General features: G+C 36.3%; 2 protein-coding genes across 2 annotated transcripts in view; one reads left to right on the forward strand and one right to left on the reverse strand.

Annotated features, from left to right (window-relative positions):
* LOC110026059 overlaps positions 1-16,073 on the reverse strand; it is a gene marked incomplete at its 5' end in the record, with an annotated part of 60,207 nt that extends 44,134 nt beyond the window's left edge. Inside the window, 1 exon segment of the mRNA XM_020726834.1 lies at positions 15,903-16,073. Coding sequence (XP_020582493.1) covers positions 15,903-16,073 — 171 coding nt within the window.
* A 6,455-nt stretch (positions 16,074-22,528) lies between these two features.
* On the forward strand, positions 22,529-23,755 carry LOC110026030 (protein BIG GRAIN 1-like). The gene has a single exon (XM_020726778.1). It carries the CDS (start codon positions 22,715-22,717, stop codon positions 23,552-23,554), a length of 840 nt encoding a protein of 279 aa, XP_020582437.1. The 5' UTR covers positions 22,529-22,714; the 3' UTR covers positions 23,555-23,755.
* Positions 23,756-23,984: the final 229 nt, after the last annotated feature.

The following is a 23,984-nucleotide window of genomic DNA, read 5'->3' on the forward strand; positions in this document are numbered from 1 at the left end:
ATTCAAAAGGGACACAAGATGGTGGTGCTTCACGGTGAACCCAATTTGTGCAAGATTTTGGTGACGCTCAAGACCATGGTGAGGTCAATTCAAGGCATAGGGTTAGGATTCTTAATCGAGTTATATAGCATGTAAAAGATTGATGTAGAGTTCGCGGAAAAACTGATGATTGCTGAATTATTGGATGATTTGGTTGGGGTTGCGGCATTCTCCCAAATTAACTTGAAGTCGGGGGACCAATAGATTCGGATATGGCCAAAGAATATGAACATGACCGTATTTCAAACTGATGAGGGTCCCTATGAATTAATGATTAAATGGAAAAGATTGTCAGATGAAAATGCCGTGTGGGGAGCCATACGATTGGATCCAACAACAACTTTCTCTCTTCCACCTTGAGGAGAATATATTTTTTTTTAGGGGAGTAATGTTATATCAGTGCCTATAAGCAATTTAGTCTTTTGTTATTTATTATTGTTTGGAAGAAAAATTAGGCTTAATAGGTTAAAGTTAGGGCATGCATGAGATTATTGTCTTGAGTCTTAGAATTAGGGTTTTGGGAGAGATCACCTACTTCTTGAATTGTAGGCGTTAGGGTTAGGGTTTGTGAGGAATCGTTTACCTCTCGAATCTTAGGCACTTACTTTTATGTATTTGAGTGATGGTGCTTGGTGATTTGAAATAAAATATTTGGTAGCCCTAATTTGAGTTGTTCCACATATTTCTTGCAATTTGTTCACTGATTTTTGGCTCTGGTTCATATCATATGCAAGAAATTTTAAGAAGTTACTTCAATGATTAATGGGTGAAATGAAAGTATAGGAGCCACTAGCAGAAAAAATGTAGATAATGTTGGTCAGCAATACGAGTCAATGATTACCTTTCGTTATTGAAACTATGAAGCCGTTGAGGTTATTAGATGAATTATTGGCAAGCTCATATCCATGAATAAACACTACAAAAGGATGCTTTGTTCAAGGAAATATTTCTTGTCCAAATTTCTGACATTGTTGGTATACCAAAATGCTTAAAATTAGAAGATAAAGAATTGGTAAACAAAATCCAGGTGACGATTAAAAAGAATGCATAGTCAGGAGATTAAAAATAATGCTTTGGCTCAGTTGGAATAGGCAAGGAAATAGAAAACTGTTTCGAATCAAGCATCAAGACAGATTAAAGAGGTCAATAATCAAGTTGCCTGATCTAAATAAGTAGTGATGCGCATACATAAGTGGTAATGTGGAGGAGCATAAAGGAGGAAATATTTCAAAAATTTCAAATTCAAAAATCATTTCAAAGGACTTGTATAGGTTTAAGAAGGCTGATTTGAATGGCAATACTAATGTTGGTGATAATGACAATTCAATTCGGGGAGTATTTTAAGCTCATAGTTTCAAATACAAGAAAGCAATTAAGGGGTAAATGAGCTAAATAAGTAAACGTGATATATGATTATAATGAGTAATAGAAACCCAAAATTGGCTGAAGCAGAAACGGAAGATCTCAACATGAATAACAATAGAGAGGAATACATGGAACACAATGAAGAAATGCAAGGGAGATTTTTAGTGTAGTGTTTCAGTCGCAAAGGCTGTACATAAGAACAACCTATCAGCTTCTCAAAAGGTGCCCAAACAATAATTAAAACTATAATTAAAATAAGATACTCATAATAGGTAAAAACGAAAAGGAATAACACAACATAATAGATTTTCTTAATAATTATGCAAATGTATAATATCTTATAGACGAGCATAACTGTTAACCTGAGGGTTATGTATCGGTTGACTAAGGGTTATGGAAACCCTAAGGCTTGATTGGGTAACTAAAATAAGGGTAAGAAGGTTTAAACTTTGTAAATAAATATTATACTGAATTTAATTACTTAATATAGGAGTTGTTTTAAGAAAACATAACAAGACCGAGTTATGGAGTTAAAAGTGAGAGCTATTCAAGTTAAGCAATTTAAAGCCTTGAGATAGGTGGATCTTAATATTTCATATGAACATGTTACTTTTTCATGTGCAAGTGATATGTGAATGAAAATGGTAGAAAAATCACTTGACGATCATGACAAAAGGATGATACAGTTTGTATACCATATGATCTTAGCTTATGAAACCAACATACCACAAAGTAGATGATTTATCCTTTGTTTATACCTTTGCTTGTGAAGTAAACATTGCACGCGTTATATCTTATCATGAGCTAGTCCATGCAAAAACATCATGCTACTCAGTTAAGCATATTTATAGAGATTCCAATGTTATAATATAGCAATAATTATGACAATACATCATGATAAAACATGAATATTTCTTTGATTGATGCGCCTAATGTAATGAACCAAATGTTGAAGCATGCATAGTTATGTTCATCTCTTCATAATCAAGCTGTCATAAATTTTGTAAGCAAGCTAGTTATATGATGATGCTTTGTAGTAAAGGATATCACGTGAAGAGGGGGATAAAAAAGAGGAAAAGCATGATTGTAACAAGGTAATGATGTACGTGCATTGTTGAGGTGATGATCTCCTGACTGATATTGCCAGGTCAGCCCACCTTATAGTGTTATAATGGTGCAGATCAAAATTAAAAAAAAAAAAAAATCAATATTGTAAGGTCGACGAAGCAATATGGCGGTGTATATTGAAATGGATTGTTACAACTAAGCTGGCCGACAGACCCTATGAAGTCCATTTGAGCTCATTCTACCATTATAGCTAGGCCAACACTACATAGAGCGATTTAGTGGCATAGGTTGCCAATCTTACATCAAGAGGAAGGTTTAAAACCAGCTGTATCGGAAAGAGGCACAAAGGGTGGGAATAAATCTCAAAAATGAGAGGAAAATGATGACAATGGTAAAAAATTTATTTTAAGAAATTAGATTGGTTGAAGTTGAATTTAATTCTTTTTTGAACAATTATGGGAAAATTCATCAATGTATAAAGGAGTAAAAAAAAAGAAAAATTAAAGATCCATTTTATTATTAAACTACATGCTAGAACTAGTAGCCCCTCACTTTGCTATAGATATATGATTACTTCCTCCAATGTTAAGACTCTATTTAGGGAGACGTATGTTTTTTCTAGTTTTGATGTCATAAATGTTTTAAAGCTGCTTTCTTGACTACCACTTCTATTATTTTATCCCAAAAACAATTTCACAAAAGCAAATTACTGAAAAAAAAAGAAAAAAGCCAAACATTTCAACTAACCAAATGCTATTTTTGTCAGCAATTTTCCCCACAAACAAACAGTCAAAAAACCGCCTCAAGTGGAGCCTAAAAATGTTAAGTTGGAGCCCGATCTACGCCTCCTTCTCCCGCTCTCGACTCCCGCTTCCGCCAGAACCGCGCTGTCGCGAAGCGAAGCTTCGCTTCAGCCAGCTTCAAAGTTTCGGATAAAAGTTTCGGATGGCTCTCCTTGGGTTGAGAAGTCACGATAGACCTTTTTGGTGTTCTCCTTCGGTTTCCTCAGGATAGAGGAAGGTCTCCAAGGGACAGTGGAAAAGAAGTGCAAGGAGGAGTAGTTACTTGCGGTAGAGGAAGAAGAAGAAGATTGTTCTCCATATGCTTCTTCTTGGTGACTTGTGGCAGAAGAGAAATTGGGTTTATTTCTCTTGTACGTGTTTCTTCTTCGGTGTATCTCGGTCTAGAGTTTTTTCGGTGTATCTAGGTGTAGAGAGAAAAGAACAGAGAGAGAAGAAGATAGAGAACAACGAATTTCCTCAAGTAGTAAAATCCTCTGCAACTCCGTGGACGTAGGCAATTTGTCGAACCACGTAAATCTGTGTGATCCGCTATGTTACTGTTTTCTGCTATGAATTTTTCTCGTTCTATTTTTTCGCTTCGTCGATCGTTCTACTGTTTGATTTATAGATATACCACATCAACTATTGGTATATAGATCCCGAAATAACAATTGGTAGCAGAGCTTTGTTCGGATCTAAGGAAGAATTATGGTTGCAGATGAAGTAAATGTTTCAAGGATCGAGAAATTTGATAGCACAAATTTTGGTTATTGGAGAATGCCGATAAAAGATTATCTTTATGGGAAGAAACTTCATCTTCCGTTATTGGAAAAAAGACCTGAAAGGATGGATGTGGCTGAATGAAATTTGTTGGATCGACAAGTTCTGGGGGTTATTCAATTGATCCTATTGAGGTCTGTTGCACACATCGTCGTCAAAGAAAGAATGACTGCAGTATCAGGTATGTATGAAAAACCATTGGTAAATAACAAGGTGCATTTGATGAAGAAGTTATTCAACTTGAAGATGGCGAAAAAGTGTTTCTATTGCTCAACAGCTAAATGATTTCAATAATATCATAAATCAATTGTCGTCTGTAGAAATTGATTTTGAACAACAATTGATTTTGATGATTTTGATGATGAGATATGTGCACTGATCTTGTTGGCTTTATTGTCAGATAGTTGGGAAGTCATGAGGATAACAGTTAGCAGTTCTGCAGATAAATCTAAACTGAAATACGATGATATTCGTGATTTTATTTTGACTGGGAAGTTCGCAGGAAAGATTCTGGCGAGGTCTCGGATTCGATTTCGGCACTGAATATTGATTTCAGAGGGAGACAGCATGACAGGAACTCAAGTATAGGAAGATCAAAATTAAAGTTTAGTAAGCAGACAACCTGTTGGAATTGTGGCAAGGATGACCACATAAAGAAGAACTGCAGGAATCCTACGAAAATGGAGAATGATAGCGCGAATATGGTATCTGAAGAATCATGAGATGCACTATTGTTGGCAGTTTATAGTTCTGTTGAAGACTTGATATTGGATTCAGGGACTTTGAATGTGGTAGGAAATCTACCATAGGCCACAGTGCAGGGCTGTGATGGAAATGAATAGGAAAGTGGGTCTGGGGCACTCATTCCTACAGTTCCACAGACAGATGTTGAAGAACCACAGAGTTATGAAAAAATCTTGCAAGATGAAAGTTCGAGCAAGTGGAAGCTGGCAGAACTTCCACCAGGGAAGAAGGTATTGTACAACAAGTGGGTGTACCAGGTGAAGACTGAATGTGATGTCAGTAAGAGGTAAAAGGGTAGACTTGTTTAAAAAGACTTTCAGCAAAGGCAGGATGTTGACCATGCAGTGGAAGTTGTAAGAAGAGACAAGAGTGATCCAGGAAATAGTTTGGAGGGAGGTGCAAAGCTATGTGGAGTCTGTGGAGTCTGTTGATATGTTGACTGAGAGTGTTACTCTTGAGAAACTGAAGTTGTGCAGAGCTTCAGTTGGTCTTCTTGAGTGAAGAAAGAGGCTTTAACTTGCAGAGATGGAGGATTCAAGTTGGAGGATTCATGGTGGAGGATACATGTCTGAAGAAAAGGATGACGCCGCACTGGAGGAGATCAGTTTAAGGAATGAAATGTTGTAGCAGGTGTATCGATCTACAAGTGGGAGATTGTTAAGTTGGAGTCAGATCCACGCCTCCTTCTCCCGTTCCCGACTCCCGCTTCCGCTAGCGATTCGCGAACTGCTCTGTCGCGAAGCAAAGCTTCGCTTCGGCCCACTCCTTTGTCGCGAAAGGTCGCGACTCCTCCCGCTCCCGCTCGATCGCGGAACTGTTCCCACCCACGCCCGTTCCCGCTTCCTGTTCGTGATAAAAGCTTTGGATGGCTCTCCTTGAGTTGGGAAGTCACGACAGACCTCTTTGGTGTTCTTCTTCGGTCTCCTCGGGATAGAGGAAGGTTTCCAAGGGACATTGGAAGAGAAGTGCAAGGAGTAGTTACTTGCGGTAGAAGAAGAAGAAGAAAGAAGAAGGAAGAAGAAGAAGATTGTCCTCCCTAAGCTTCTTCTTGGTGGTTTGTGGCATAAAAGAAATTGGGTTTATTTCTCTTGTACGTGTTTCTTCTTCGGTGTATCTCGATGTAGAGTTTCTTCGGTGTATCTCGGTGTAGAGAGAGAAAAAAAGAGAGAGCAATGAAGAGTGAGAGATTCCTCTTGTAAGTCGAGGTAATCGACTGGTGTAAATTTTCTCAAGTAGTAAAATGCAACTCCGCTGCAACTCCGTGAACGTAGGCAATTTGTCGAACCACATAAATCTGTGTGTTCCACTGTGTTACTGTTTTCTGGTGTGAATTTTTTCTCTTTTTATTTTTTCGCTTCGTCGATCGTTCTCTTGTTTGATTTATAGATATACCACATCAACTGTTGGTATATAGATCCCGCAACAACAAAAAAAAAATATTGGTTGGGATATCCGTTAAGCAACAGGAGGGGGCGGGGGTGGAACGATAATAAGAAGGTTAGAAGTTCGGTTAAGAAATCCTTAATCTTTTAACCTTAAATTTGTTAGAGAAAAGAAGATTTAAAGTTGGTAATGCATAAATTCTAATAGGCAATCTAAAGGTAATTTTTGTGATTTGAATTCTAATGTGGTCAGCCATATTATTGACAAAGTATTTATGTTTATTAATTAGGATAAGCAAATACTTAAATATTTTGTTGTCTCCACTTTTTATGCTCCTTGTGAAGAAAAGGAAAGTAATTGTTCTGGCCTAAAGTTTATTGGCATCATATGGTATCTTTCTTAGATTTTGTTTAAGGAATTAAATAATACTATTTCTATTGAGAAGAGACTTTTTAAAAGCTCCAAACCTCCATTAAATTCACTTATTGATCCAATCAGCCTCTTCAATTTGATTAGTAGAAAATATACCTGGTCTAAGAATAAGAAGGAAGAATTGTTAGCAAAATTAAATTGGATCCTCATTTCTTTCTTTTTGAGAGAACCATTTCTCTGATTTTGTCAAAAGCTCACATAAAAAGGCCTTCTCTAATCGTTGTCCAATGATTTTAATATCCATAGGTTCCCTAAAATTGAATCTTTCAATTTTTAGTTTGAGACTAGGTAATTTGCTAACTACGGTTTCAGGAACTAATTGCCAATTTATGGAAAGACTTTTTCAAGGAAAGGAGATGACGTCAAAAGGATGGTTACTAAAGGTTATTGAGAAGAAGGATTAAGATATGGAGGAGACAGTTTTTAAATGCTTCCATTGAAGGAAAAAAAAGGTTTTGGCTAACTGTAATCCATTGAAAAAGGGCTAATAAAAGTATTTGTTCTCTTGAGGATTTGGAGGACTATGATAAAGGCAAGTTTGGTTGCACAGTAAGATGGAAAAACAAGAAAATTTACTGGTATCAAAGATCTAAGGTTGGTTGGTAGCTGGAGGGGATAACAGTACATCCTTTTATGATAAAGCAGATACTGGGTGAAAAAAATATAATTATATTCAGCATGTTTAAGAAAGGTGAGAGTCGCATACATTCCCCAAAAGATACCTCTGCAGCTTTTATTAATTTCTGAAGAATGCTCCTTGACAAAAAAAGAACATTCTAGGTACACTAAGGATTTAATAAACTATATCATTATGATTATCTATCAGAAGATATAAACTAACCTTTGAATCTTGATGAGATTGAGGCGGTGTTCTCTTGGGGCTAACAGGTTTTCAATTTGGCGGTTCAGATGGCTTTCCTATTAATTTCTTTAGAGTTATGTGGGGGACAAATAAAAATAAATTTGTGCTTATGTTTAATGATCTACACAATGGCAAAGAAACTCTTCAAAGGCTGTGTGCAGCCCCCATTTGTTATTCCACAGCATGAACATTGTGGGGAACTTTTTAAGGACTTCAAACCAATAGCTTGCTTAATGACACTCATAAAACATTCAACAAGGTGCCTGGTAACGAAAGTGTAAAAATTCATTTTGAATTTGGTGGATTTCTTCGAGCAAACTTCCCTTTAGGGAAGAGTCATCATCATTTGCATTATTACAATGTATGAATTCATTCACTCATGTTATAAATAAAGGAAAATTCATTATTTTCTAGGTGGATTTTGAGAAACTATATGACTGCTATGACTCGAATTTTATACTCCTTGCTCATACAAAAATACATGTTTCTTATAAGTTCATTTAGTGGATAAGAGAGAACATGATTCATGACGATGCTTCTGTTCTCGAAATAGGAAGTCAAGGCTTCAATTTATATTTAAATTTCAAAGCGACCTAAGGCAAGGTGATCTTACCTCCCCCTCTCTTCTTATTATTATAGCAAATATTCTTCACAAACCTATTCTAAAAACAATGAAAAAAGATGGATCTAAGCATTTTTATGATCTTAACGAGCCACCTATTAATAAGATTCAATTTGCTAATGATATCTGGTTATTCTAGAGAGGCCATCTAGAGCAAATTAATAATCTCATACTAATATCTAGTAAAATTAAATAATAATTGTTAGTATCAAAACCATTATCATAACCTAACTGTTAAGCCATCTATCTTCAAAAAAATTTCTTCATTTTTATAATTTTTTACCAATTCCAATAGATGTCTCATTGATTATAATTATTTCACATGCAAAATGCCAATGTTAAAATGCCTCAATTTTAATATCCTTTATGAGCAACTTCATAAGCAATATACTACGATACGAACTTGTTGAGATTTGGAATAAACCAGCTCAATTTTATTGATAGGAGGAAGGGTATTTAAACCCAATTACTAGACATAATAAGCGAAAGCAATAATAACAAAATAAAATAACAAGAAAAGAAAATAAAACAGAATAAAGCAAAAAAGAAAAAATATAATCAATGAATAAAATCAAATAATAAGTAATAATGGTATAATATAATACTCCCCCTCGAGTTGAAGCATCGATGTCAGTCATGTTATTCTTGGACTTGAAGTCATCAAACAAAGGACAAAGTTGATTCTTAGAGATATTATCTACTAGTTGACCACTTGAGGACACATGGAATGCAAATCTCTCCAGACTCAATCTTTTTCTTAATGAAGTGTATGTCGATCTCCACAAGTTTAGCACGATAATGCTGGACTAGATTGTGAGCAATATTGATTGCAACCTTATTATCACAGAATAACTACAACGGAACGGAGGTTGGCATATGTAGTTCACGAAGTATGATGCATAGCTAGAGAGTTTCACAGATTCCCAAGGACAATGATCAAAATTTAGTTTCAACACTGCTTCGAGCAATCACAGATTGTTTCATGCTTTTCCACGTGACTATATTGCCCCATTCAAATGAGCAATATCCCGAGGTGGAAAGCCGATCATGAACTGATCTGACCCAATTAGCATCTGTCTACACTGCAATAGACCGAGAGGTGTGACGAGAGAAAAACAAACCTGAGCCTAGTGTACCTTTTAAGTAGCGGAGAATCCGATGGACAGCTTGGAGGTGGTGCTCATATAGGTCATACATGAATTGAATCACTATTCCAACTGCATGACATATATCGGGGCGAGTATGAGCTAGGTAGATGAGTTTTCCCATAATGCACTGGCAATGAGTCTTGTTTACAGGTACATCATTGGGAATGTCAGATAGTTTTTCATTAGGATCCATAGGAATAGCAACGGATTTGCACAGAAGAATGTTGTTTTTTATCAAAAGATCAACCACATATTTGCGCTGAAACTGACAAATTCTCCAAGATGATCGAGCAAATTTCATGCCTAAGAAGTACAGGAGAGATACCAAGTCCATCTCGAAAGACGAAGCAATGATGTCTTTTAAGGACTTCAATGCAAGAAAATAACAACCAATAAGAACAATATCATCAACATAGACAAGAAGAATAGTTATCTAGCCATTGGAAGAATGTCGGAAGAAGAGGGTGTGATCCGATGAGCTTGTGTAAAATTATGGCCCATGACCACCTTTGTGAACTTATCGAACGAGGCTCTTGAGGACTGTTTGAGCCCACAGAGGGACTTTCGTAGCCTGCATACTTGTCCTCTGGAGGCAATAGAACCTAAACCCGGAGGGAGAAACATATACACCTCATCTGTCAACTCTCCTTTCAAAAAAGGATTCTTGACATCAAGTTGGAATAAAGGACAATCCAAATTCACCGCAAGTGACAACAGGACCCGAATAGTGTTCAACTTAGCAACTGGAGCAAATTTCTCTTCATAGCCAACTCTATAGGTCTGAGAGTATCTTTTGCGACCAATATTGTCTTGTTGCGTTCAAAAGACCCGTCAGAGTTGAACTTGGTGTTGAAATTCATCAGCATCATACAGCTTTCTTACCCCTAGAAAGGTCCAAAATATCCCAAGTATGGTTCCATTGAAGGGCATTCATTTCCTCCATTACTGCCATTTTCCAAGCTAGGTCAGCAAGACCAGCCTCAATAGTGGCAGGGATATGATGGTCAATCAGGGCAATAACAAATGCTCTGTAGATCAATGATAAACTGTAGAAAGAGACATATTTTGCCATAGTTGCATATCTTACCCGGAGAACTCACCTCCTCAATCGGAGGAAGGGTCATGCTGAGGATGTTGTCAGAAGTGACGTCATGGTCTTGTAAGGAGGTAGCGGGATCCATAGTACAAGTATTGGGACGAGTGCATCAAGTGAATACAAGAACAATGGGAGGAGGAGATGGTGCATTCAACAGGACAGATGACTCCTCAGTGGTAGAAACAATGGGAGGCCTATCCATAGGAGTAGTATAAGGGGCAGTGCCGGGAAACTCAAGCTCCCCCTCAATAGAGGTCGAGCTAGAAAAATGGAGAACACTTTCAAAAATGAGATATCAGCACTCACATAGATTTTGTTTGTGGTATGATCAAGACACCAATATCCCGTTTGAGTTCGAAGTATCAAAGAAATATACATTTTATGGATTTTGAATCAAATTTACTCTGAGTAGGGGCAGTTTTCCAAACAAAGGTTGTGCACCCAAAAATCTTGAGATCGAATGTGGAGAAAACCTGATTGGTATGGAAGCATAACATCAAGACAGTTGGGGGTCAGAACTTCTGAACTTTGGAGGGGCCTTTATTTATGAGATAGGTGGCAATTAGAATCGTATTGTTCCAAAAATGTTTTTGGACATTGGATTGAAACATAATGGAGCGAGCAGCGCCAAGGAGATGACGGGTTTTCCTCTCGACAACCTCATTTCGTTGATGAGTGTCAGTACAAGAACTATGGTGGAGGATGTCTTTATTAACCAAAAAGTTAGTCAAAATTGAGTTGAAAAACTCACGACCATTGTCGGTTCGATAGACATGAATGGGAGTTTTGAATTGAGTTAAAATAAAGGGGTAAACATTTTGAAAGGTTGCAGCGACTTTCGATTTGTCTTTTAAAATGTAGATCAATGTCATTCGAGTGTGGTTATCAATTAAAGTTAAGAACTAGTGATTATTGATGTAGCTGAGAGTTCGAGAAGGAACACATGTCACTGTGAATGCGGGAGAATGGAGCAGGTGTGTAAGTGTGAGGTGGATAATGGATCTGATGATGTTTCGCTGACTGACATGTCTCACAATTAAAGTTTGAGAGCTGAGAGATTTTTATTGGAAAACATTAAAGGATATAGTTTTTTCAGATATTGAAAACTATGATTTACTAAACGACAATGTAATAACATAACGGGACACTCAATGACTCGAGATGGACTAAAAATTTTGAGTGTCATGTTTTCACTCTCCGTGTTCTCCTTTTGGTAGTAGAGTCCGACTACCATTTCAGTAGTTTCAATCATCCTCCCCGAACGAGGATCCTGAAAAAAACAGCCATCGGAAGAAAAATTAACAACGCAATCGATATCATTTGTCAACTTGCTGACAGATAATAAGTTACGTTGTAATCGAGGAACATGTGAAATAGGCTCCAGAGTTAGATTAGATGTTAATACAACTAACCATTTACCAGCAATGGGACTACATGATCCATCGGCAATTCTAACAGTATTTTTTCCAGAGCACGGATTGTAAGTCGACAAAGCTTTCGAGTTGTCAGTCATGTGATCCGTGTCACATGAATCAATAATCCACGGACTAGAGAAGGAATAAATTATAAGAGCCATAGGAAGTGTACCTTGTCGGACCTGAGTGGCCGACGGATCCGCAGAGACTTGATTGGCTTCAAGAAACTTGATCAATTGTTCCATCTAGTTCTTTAGGGATTCAAAGGATTCCGGGATATTCCGTGAATGAGTTAGTTGTGCCTTGTTCGGTCGTTGCAGTGAGTCTCTTCGTAGCAAATTATTTGGCCGAAGGTTTGTATGTTGGCTTACTGTGAAGTTTCCAACACTTGTCATGAGTGTGGTTTAATTTGTGACAGTAATCACAAGTGGGGTGACCATTCTGATGTGGCATGTACGAGGGCTGAGGATTATTTGAGATCAAGGCAGAAGACTCAGCTGAAGGACTAGAAGCGTCTAACATAACAAGCCTTATGCTTTCTTCTCGACGAATCTCGGTAAAAGCAACTTGAGTGGAAGGAAGTGGATCCCGACCAAGAACACAAACACGGACTTCGTCAAGCTCTTTGTTAAGACCAGCAAGGAATTTGAACAAATGATCTTTTCTGTGATCTTTTAGAAGAGGGATAAGTCTGCTGGAGAATCCCAAGTGTAGTCGTAGTACGAGTCGCATTACATCCATAATGCAACCAGGTAATTATAGTACTGGGCTCCCAGATCTTATTAGATACCTCATAGAGTTGACCGAAATTTCCTACATCCGAGTAGGTATTATGGACAACCGTCGAGAGAGCGCTAGTTGAAGGGAGGAACATGTACGAATGACCAATTGAAATATTCATAGAGTTGATCAGCCAAGACATGAACATGGAGTCCTCCACTTCCCAAGCTCCAAATGTCGGGTCAGTATTTAGAGGCTCACGAATCATAGCTATGAGATGACTAAACTTCGCACGTCCTTTGATAAACAACGATACCGCTAAGGATCACTGGAGGAAGTTATTGTCATTCTTATGAGTTGTGATTAAGAAATTCATGTTGGCTTTCAATCCTTCGGTCTGCAAGGGAGCGGAGGTTGGACTCGATCCTCCGATGGAGTCAATAATGTCTTCTGAGGATGATTCATTGAAAGAATCAGCCATGATTCTGAATAAACCAAAGGATATCTTGTTGTGGTTCTGATCCATCAATTAATTTTGGTAGAATCATGATAAACGGATACAACTGCAGAAATTCTTTTTGCAGAACAACAGAGGTATTATGGCAAACAGGAACCTGTTGGACTGCTGCAAGAATTTTGCTGTAAGTGGAAGAGAGCCAGTTGAGGGAGCTCCTTGGCTCATGGGAGATAGGGTTCCATGGGAGAGAGGGGAACACGGTTGATTGGATTCATGGGAAGCAGGATTCCACGAGAGATAGGATATCATTTCTCATGGCTGTTTGGAATCTCAGCATTGAAGGTTTCTCACAGGAGGTTTCTCACAGAAAAAGGAGTATTCCCAGCGCTGGCGGAAACATAGAGGGTTGTTGGAGGTGATTAAACGATAGAGCCAAGAGGTGGAAACAGCAAAAAGCCTGCAGAAAAAATTACTGTTCTCACGGGAAAAACGACAGCAAGAAAAACTGTTGGGAAAGAAAATCAGGTGGAGACAATGGCTGCTAGAACCGGAAGAAGAAGTCGAAGGTTGTTGGATCTTGATTTAACTCTGATGCCATGTTGAGATTTGGAATAAACCAACTCAATTTTATTGATAGGAGGAAGGGTATTTAAATCCAATTACAATAGGCATAATAATGAAAAACAATTAAAATAACAAGGAAATAAAATAAAATAGAATAAAGCAAAAAAAGAAAAAATATAATCAAATAATAAAATCAAATAATAAGTAATAATGGTACAATCAGGGTCAAATAATAAGTAATAATAGTATAATCTAACAGAACTTAATATAATTTTGATATAGTTGGACAATCTTCGCTTGCTTGAAAACTAGTTTTAGTATTAGCAAATGCTTTATATACATATTTATAAAACTTAAGCATACTTTAATACACATATTTTTTTCTTAATTTGCGCTGAACTAATTTTCATGACACTCAATCATATACCCTTTTAGGATTAATAAGAATTATACTAAAACCAAGATGTTGCTCTCTTTACTTTTTAATTCTCTTACAAAAAAATTGCTTCAATAATAAATCTACTTGAAAATAAATCAAATTCAATCTTTGAAACAGGCACAATTTTTCCAAACATATATTTTATTACTCGCTCACATAACTTCAATGTAGGATTATAATGTAGACTTATAATATTAACTCATTTATAGTTGGCACAAATTTAAACAACTTTTTTATTCTTAATTATTAGTATCAGTATTTAATAAAAATTTTGTTAACTAAAATACTATATTATACAAAATGATTATCCAAATCTCAATATGCATCTCAACTAGGCTTAAAATTTTACTATTATGCACCTACTTTTAGATTAATTTTTCCCTTTTTTAAATTTATGAAATATCGCATTATTTTATTTGTTAAATTCTTTTGAAATATTCCCTTCATTAAAATTCTCAATTAAAATTTTCTAAAAATAATATTTTCATCTTTCACATATGACTTCATTTCAAATCCTATTAGAATCAGTTCTAAAGCATTTAGCTCAAACTCTTTAGATCTTATATCTCTATCGTAATAATACTTTATGCATTCTTTTCAGCATAAAAAGCATATCACATAAATCATTAAGAATTATAGCTTTTGCTTTGTTCACCATATTATCATTCACGACTTAAGAACTAGGGAGATAATAATAAAGTAATATTTTTTTACAAGAGATAGCTCTTATCAAGCCAAAAATGCTCGAGAAAGCCAATTTGTGTTTTTAGCTTGTTCATTCAAAAAGTTTATGAACCATATTCAAAACTATTTTATTTGCATAATGTTATTCAAAACTATTTTATTTGCATAATGGGCAAGTCAATTTTGAGCTATCATATTGAATGTAAGATCCTCAAAAACATTGAGCTAAATTAACATCATGGAATATAAATAAAAATAGAATTTTTCAAGAAATATAATATAATATAAATTAAATAAGAAAAACAGTCATAAAATTAAAATAATGTTTCGCATTCTATATGTTATGTTATTAAAATATAGCAATAGATTGATGGATAACTAGATATGCATGCATATAAGCCCTATACTACGAATTAAGCATTCAATTTCAAAAAATAAATGAAAAGGTTTGCAGTAGAAAACTAACTCAAATGAAGACCAATCCACTTGTAAATGGACACCTAACAACCCAAAAGCCTCAGAAAATTGGCAAGACAATATTAACATATTATAAACTCATCTCTTATTTTCGACTTTAATGTAGACTATTTTCTACTACCAAATGTCTTAATAATCTCTCCTTTGAATCAAGTCCTCCACATCCAACATTAACCCACTTCATACAAAAACTTTTAAATACAACCAAGCATCATGCATGGGTAGCCATAACCACAACAAGCCTACATGAGAACCATTTGCTCTTAGATTTCCCTCAACAATAATAGAAACTGTCAAGAATCAACAATGATATAAAACATCAACTATAATAACCTTTTATTGGGTGGGTAGAACATTAACAGCCAAATTAAGAATAATATACTAGTACATGTCAGCCAGAAACTCACATAAATAAAGTCAATTAATATAGGCCATATAAAAGAAAGACATAGGCTTGTCTACTATCAATGTATGATTATTTTTCACCATCGTGTATCTCAACGCTCAACAAACTAAGCTATTCACTACTTCTATAGAATTCAGTTTCTATCATCATAAAATTTTACAGAAAAATTGACATTTACAAAAGGAAGAATTGCATTGCTTGTTTGCATGATTCTAGTATCCTTCGCAAGCAACTAGTGTAACCATAGAATCATCAGATTCAACATATGATAACAATTTACTAATCTAAATAAGCCTTCATATAAAATATTTACCAGGAATCAATCTTCTTAAACTTCCTATATCAAGCAACCCATTCTAACACGTATTAATATTGATGAAAAAAAAGGAAGAAAATCATCAGCTACAGATTGTGCTTACCTCCGGCCTAGTGTAAAATCCGATATCACCGCTTAGGGGATTCTTGGGCTCGACCAAGTATATGACGACATCGGCAGTGCCCGGAAGCTCAGAAGGCCCTGCGTCAAGAACGATATTTACAGAATCAAAAATGTCTAGCCTCTGAAGACGAGCATTGGCTGCCCCGGCGGCCTGGGGGCTTTCCGCATCGGGGGGGGGGGGTTAGAGCGGTAGGACCTCGGCTTCGATTAGGGAATCTTTGGTCTTTATATTCCCTTTGATAACAACATCGTGAACGCGAACCCTTACGGGGCCGGAGGCCAACCGACGAAGTAGGTCGCTCATCCTTTCCCTCTCAGAGGATCGACCACCATCGTGGCCGCTGAGTTCTTCCTCGTCAAATTCTTCCTCCTCCTTATCCTCCTCCGATTCATCGCCATAGTCATTCTGTGCTCCTTCGAGCTCTTCCTCAATCTGAGCTCGAGGGTTTCGATTCAGTGCCGCCGCTGTTTCCATTGACACGGAACAAAAAAGGTGGTTCAGTCGGTCTAGAGGGTATTTGGCGGAGAGCTTAAGCGCGCGGTTAGTGGCAGTGAGGTGTTCATTTGGCAAATAGTAATTCTTAACACGGCAATTTTTGGGGGAAGTGGGACTTTAATTTTTATTTATAATTCTTACACATTTTAATATATTTATGACAAATTTTAATTAAAGATAAATTTATTTAGTGACTCAATCATATAATTTTAAAGTAAAAGTATATTGTAATAATTTTTTCTATTTTATTGCCTAAATAAAATGGACAATAATTTTTTTTTATGAGCTTGTTAGCTCATGTTGCCACATTATTTGGCAATTTTATAAAAATCATAACAATCTAGCTTATATGAAAAATAATAATAATAAATGATAAACCGCAATGTATGTGACATAAATTATAGCATAAACAATACTTCGCCTTCGCCACTAGTTATGATCCTTTCATATTTATTTTAAGTATACATACATTTACTTTTTTATTTTCTTAAAAAATTATGACTTATAAATCCAATTATAACTTAATTAATTCCAAATTATCATCTTGCTCTTCACCCAAAAATGACCAATCCAACCATTAATTTGACTACCCTTATTTTCTTAATAATAATGACTAGCATTTGCAATATTAAACAGAATTGTATATGAGCATTATGGCATGAACTTTTCATGTTTGCATTGGAAATTATTGATTACATGCTTCATTATTAAGAAATCTCATGCATGGTTGTTGGGAGGGATCTTACAATACTATATATTGGTGTTTTCTGGTGTGGTTGATGTTTTAATATTATCTGTAAGCGAAGTTAGAGAAGATGGGAGATTATAAAATGTCTCTTTTGGTAAATTATGTAATCTATCAAAGAAGTTGGTCGCATAATTGAATAATCACTTGGTTAATGTGAATAGTGAAAATTGGTGTGTTGTAGGGATAACATCACACAACACCAAAAGAAGAAAAGCTTGTGACATGAGATCATTCCAAGCTCAAAAGATGAAATGATGAAAAGCTAATGAGACCCTAAGAGGATATGGGTCTATTGGCTCTAAGTAAAATTGTTGAGCCTCATAAGAAGAATGCTTATATAAATAACTCACTTCTTGGTTTTCGACCCCCTCAGTCACTATGAGCGCTCCTCGATCAGTGCAATGGAATGTGTCTATTTATCTATCTCTTGACTCAAAATGAGAGGAGTGAGCAGGTTTGAAAAAGGATCTTAGAGTGTCTAGGGTTGGTCATAAGAGTCTCTTAACGCTTTCTTTTTTCTTCCCATCAGATTGATTTCACAAAAACTTTTCATGATAAGGGAGAAGCGGGAACAAACACACTTGAAGAGTGCAGTACAATGAAGAGTTGTATGCTGCGTTTGGGAATGATGAATCGCTCCTGAAAAAGAATATATTGATTCTCTCCCAATTGGTTAGATCGTAGGTGCGATGAATTACTTCACGGGCGAGGTCTCTGGTTCAAGTCCAGGATGGCCCAGCTGCGTAAAGGAAAAAAATAGAAGAAGCATCTAACAATTACAAGTTGGATGTCTAATTATTCAGGCGGTAATGATAGTATCTTGTACCTGAACCGGTGGCTCACTTTTTCTAAGGAATGGGGAAGAGGACCGAAACATGATACTGAAAGACTCTTGTAAATCATGCTCGGATTGTATTAATGACACGAGTTTCAACCTGACAGTGATTTTATATATGCTTAAAAAGACAACAATTTGATACTGCTGCTAGAAGATTCAAATCCCCGGCAACGACGCCAAAAACTTGACAGCGGTTATAGATTTGATAAAGATGTGTATAAAATATTCAATAATTGCAAAGTCACAGTTATCAACGCAAGTATATGTATCGCTCAAGTAATACAAGGCTCTAATGGAGTCCTGGATATCGATCCCACATTGAGTAATATTAGAGGCTACAAACTAAGATTTAAAAAACCAATACTTAATCACAACAATATAATTCAAATTGCATATTTGTCACTAATAGGCAATTGAAATAAAAATGTAATTTTAATAAACTCTTAATTAACTAATTCTACTAATATAGTTTCTAATGTGAAGTTCAATATATAAGAAATCATCCTTCTTCTTGTCAAGAAATTTAAATAAATGGATAAATTGAATCAGTTCAAATTATATTGTGTCAAATAGGAGCATATCAATTCTTTACCCTTTGGACCAAGCATAAAGAACATTGACTAATCTTATGCTAAGTTACTGAATCTGCGGCTAGGCTGGGAGGATACCGGCTCTCACTTCGGAGCTCCCACGTTCTCCTCGCCTGAGGGCTAACATCTACACTTTAGCACCCAAACGATAGGACCTAATTGAGGATTTTAGTCTGTCACTCTAAAATCTCCAATTCTACGCCCGATAATTTTTATTTCTCTATTTATTTGCACCCAACTTTCAAGGACTTTGACCTCCCTAAATCTTCACTTTAGTTGTAAAACTCAACATATTTTAACAAATCAATTGACCAGATTAAAAGTAAATTAAGATTGAAGTGAAAAGATCATCACAACTTCTTTAACATTCTCATGACACAACCAATTCAAATCACAATTTCACAAAATCTCAAGACAAGGAGAAAGACAGAGAAAATTACTCAGAACTCATGGAGAAGATACGCCAAAACTTGAAATTTATATATAAAAGCAAAGTCATACCAACTTCAATAAGTAAATACCACTTATCTCTAATTCCTCCCCAAGCAAACTCCTCGAAGTTCTTCTGAATCTCTTACTTTCTTTACAACACACAGAATTTTCCTTTGAAGCGGCAAGGAGGAAAAAATCTCTCACTTTCCTTCCACACTTACAATCTCTCGAAGAATTCCTCACAATACTAACCCTAAATTACACTCTCTACACTCTAATGGACACTCGTGGACACACGTGGACACCCCCTCTTGGCCTCTTTTAAAAAGACTATTCCCGCCCAAAAATTGCCAAAAACCGCCAATTGAACCCAAGTAACCGTCTATCACCAGTTTCTCCGTCGGCGGGGTCGATGGTGCCGTAGGTGAGCTTCTGTATTAATTAATTATGGACTCTCGGGAAAACCCCGCCGTCGGCGTCGTCGATGTCGATCTCACCATCGGCGCCCAAGATCAAATCTTCATATTTTGGTCATTTTTGCTCCAATGACCATAATTCAACATACTTGCAACAAAACATAAAAAATATCTTTCTTTAAAGTGTAATTTCATCAAAATCAGTGTAAAATAGATATAAAAATTTCAACATATTTTCTTTTGGTCACACTCCCTCAAATTGGTTGTTGATGCTATATGGAGAACACATGGTAGGTCTATAAAAACAAGCAATTACTAAGTATTTGGCGATTAATGATCATAAGTCCAACTAATAATTTGATTCTAAATCATTATGAGAAGTATGTTTAAAAGCTGTGTTTGTAATATATTATTGTGTATGATGAAGATGTGCTCCTGACAGATTATGCTCTAAGTAGCCATTAACGTGTTAGAGTATTTGTGGGACATTTAAGATGAAGTTGATCAAGAAATTCAATTATAAGAAATCATTAAAAAGGAGAGTTCTAATTACGGGAGGTAGCACACAAATCATTAATTTGGAGAAGTTAGTGAAGAGGTTTAAGTTCCTTAATACATTGAGATAACTAACTTATTAAATGTTAGTTTTATTTTTCAACACGGGTCATTATAAAACCATACAGGTTCAAAGATTTAAATATTTAAATAATCAAATATGACATCAAAAGTAATATAGTATCTCCAAAGATAGAAATACCAATTTACGATCGGCTCAATTATTTAAATTAAGGAATATTAGATATTTACAAGATCTACAATTAAAACCACTAAATTTTTCTTCTATCTAATCCGAAGGTTGTACAAGGTTTATATTCAATTTAGGTTACAAACTTCTTATATGTATAAACTCCTACAATTAATTACATCTTAAGCGATAAATGTAACTTAAGAAACCTTTCAATTCGGGTTATGATTTTATTTTCATGAAATTTCTATGTTTAGATGTATAGAATTTTTATTAGAATTATAAATGAATAAACTCAAAAGTGGAACAATTATGAATGAAACACAAAGAAAAAAGATTTAGAGATATCAAAGATACTGAAAAGCGTAATGACTTAATTATCTTAATGTTTGGCTTTAATGACTTTGAAAGAAATTTATTTGATGCTTTGTCTTGATATTTTATTATAATGTTAGAACTCAGATCCCACAATATATGCTCGTTGGAAAGCCTAGAAAGTGTTGATTTATATCGTTAATATACAAACATCATCAAGATCTTAGACTAAGGCGAATTTCACTAGAAAAAAATGAAATATCAAAAAATTAGTCCAAAGGAAGAGAAAGAACACAGACAAAAACACATGCAGTGGACTTAAAACCTGTCAGGAAAATACTAATGCGAATATATTTTTGCACTTGAAAATTTAACCATTTTATAAATCACTACACTCAAGTATTTTATTATTTCTGGTTAACTATTAGTATCGAGTGATTATATCAAGTTATGTAATAGGTTATGCAAGCCCTTGATGGTGAACATTTAGAAGATTTATTTATAAGACTAATTAATATGCAAAGGCAGACTCACTCTACAAGGTGGTGGTCCTCACAGGACAAACAACCCATTTTTCATGCAATGTATAGAGGTTTACATAGTCAAGTTTTAAGTTGACTTTTTTTTTTTAGAATTATGTTGAATAAATTTAATAAGTTGTCAATTTATATGTTGTGTATGGACTGTTCAGCGAGATATAAGCCTTATTTAAGACTATAAAAAAAGTTGATACATAGTAATAACACAAAATTATGCTAGATTTCTTCATAACTATATTGGATATATGAAGTATTTATTCTATTTTGTTGATGTGCATTATAATGAGAGTTTTATTTTCGGTCACCATCCGAGCTTTGTTGTCTCAACTACATTTTAAATTTAGGGAGGATTAAATCTAATTTAAGATTAAATTTACTTCGTTGTTGTGCATTGACTTAAATGCTGAAAAGAAACTTTTCTTTAGAGATCTAGCTAAAATAATCTCTTATTTTCATGAAGTTTTTTGCTGACTTTTTTCAAAAATATATTGAAGAAATTTATGTTAGATTTCTTCAGAAATATATCTGATATAAGAATTATGTAATCTATTTTGTTGTTGTCAACTATAGTTTGATGAAATGAGAGTTCTATATAGGCCACTATCTGAGCTTTTATGTGCTCTTAATGAAGTTTAAGGTTGGTTCTTCTCAGAAAATATTGAGAAAACTAAATGAATTGTCATTGATAACTTAAGTAAAATACTTATTTAAGTCTTTGAGAAATCTGATGTATAATGATTATGTCAGATTAGGTTAGGTTTCTTCAGCAATATTTTGGATTTAGGGAGGGTTAAAAATCTAATTTAAGATTAACTTTATTATTGGGCGTTCACTTGTTTTATAGTTTAGTGGGGTCAGTCCAAGAGGATTGAGTTGATTGGGGGTAATATTTCTTCCTTGGCTTCCCTCCTTAATGCGAATTGTGAAGTTGGCACATGCCCACATAATTTTAAAGTTGCCATTAGGGTGTCAAAACGGCTCGTTATTTGTGAACAACTCGTGTTTGACTCGTTCAGAAACTCATATCTGATTCATTCATTAGGTTAACAAGCCGAACACGAACAATGATTTGTTTGTTCGTGTTTGACTCGTTTTGGCTTGATGAGTAGTATTTTTAAAATTTAATTGACTACAGCGTTAGTTGATGTGGTAATATTTGTCCGTGACATTCTCCTCCACCCAATCACGTGACGCCCTCGTCACCGATCGGCTCCACCAAGGGTCCCACTGGACCATGGAGAGTCCACACACCTGACAGACAGTAATCTGCTCTGATACCACTTGTCACCTCTCAAAAGAGCCATTATAGGTGGTGGACAACCCAGGACTACACTTAACTGATGTGGAACTATTTGTCCGTGACACCGAGCTAGCTAATGCTCAGCTCGTCTACACCCCTACTTGCCATGTTACTACCACAAAGCCCTGGCCTCTCCCTTTAAAAACCCACCTAGCCTTCTCGCTTTCCTCCTATCCATCTAGTCCCCCAAAGCCTCCAAACTCTTCCTCCCATCGCCTTCTTCCCGCAAAATCTTCCCTCTAAAATCCTCAAAACCCTCTTCATGATACAGAACAAAAAGCTCAAAATCCCAAATAAATGCATCACTTCACTTCTTAATTCTAATCTGATCTGATTCTCTTTTCTCTGCCGTGCTCTGCTCTTGACACCCACAATGGAGAAATTCGCACATTCACGCCGCCGGAACAACCCCTCCTTCTCCTCTTCCCTCCTCGACTCCATCTACCGCTCAATTGATCAGTCCGATCGCCTCTCTCCTGGCTTCCCCCTTTCCTCCACCTCAAAAACGGAGACTACCTCAATTGACAAAAAATGGATCCCAAAACCACCACCTCCGACGAACCACCCCCGTCACTTTTTTACCTCAAGCTCCTCCGACTGCTCCAGCTTCGGTGGCTTCTCCTCCTCCGACGCCGACTTTACCGCTCCCCCTCGCCTTCGCCCTGTTCCCGCTCGATGCGATCGTTACTGCTCAGATTCACCGCCAGAAAGAAAAAGGACCGGCTCGATCCGTAGCAGGATTTGCAATCTGCAAACCCCGGCTTCACCGGGAGCCCGCCTTGCCGCTTTTCTTAACTCAATATTCGCCAGCGGTAGTGGAAAACCTAAGAAGCAGAAGTTCGCGGGAGGACAAGAAGAATCGGCGAGATCGTACATCAACAGAATGCTGCCGTCCTCGAGGGACGGAAGGCAGAGATCGGTTCGGTTCTCATCTGCTAGCATCGCCGCCGATGGGGACAGTCGCGAAAAGCGACATTTCGGCGAGGTTCCGATGTTGGTGAGAGATAGGCAGATGGTGCTGGAGGAGTTTCTGAGAGGATTCGACATGGAAGAAGAGGAGGAGACTGATTGCGATAGCGTTTCAAGCTCCGAGCTGTTCGAGCTTGAGAGTCTCGCCACCATGAGACAGTTCACGGACGAGCTTCCAGTGTACGGAACCACCAATTTCAGCGCTAATCGCGCTGTCGCGCATGGATTTATGGCGCAAAATTAGGGCTTCTTTCGGCAAACTCCTTTAAACGCGACCTTTGCGGAATCGGAGCTAAAAATTTGCGATTCAAAATTCTGAAATAATGCTGTTTCTGCCAACAAATTTCAACAAACGCTCCAGGGTGTTTGTTCGGGATAGTCACAGTCGTCTGTCGCTGATGTACATGATGTTGTGTGATTGTAATTTACATACATAATACCCAATAACCTTTACATACCTTTTCATACATAAATAAATATGCTTAAGAAAAAAAAATAAAAATCAATATTCGGATGTAAGGCATGTAAATGCATAAGAATTAAGCGCGATATATGTTAATATCTCACTTAAATATTATGAAGAATAAGAGACTTTGTAATTTGTGTTGGGTCCATTTGGGTCAGTTTATTTAATGCGGTAGCATTTTGAAAATGCATCCGAAATGTTTGGGTAA

This window comes from Phalaenopsis equestris, unplaced genomic scaffold (genome assembly GCF_001263595.1).
Source record: "Phalaenopsis equestris unplaced genomic scaffold, ASM126359v1 Scaffold000347, whole genome shotgun sequence".
Lineage (NCBI taxonomy): Eukaryota > Viridiplantae > Streptophyta > Magnoliopsida > Asparagales > Orchidaceae > Phalaenopsis > Phalaenopsis equestris.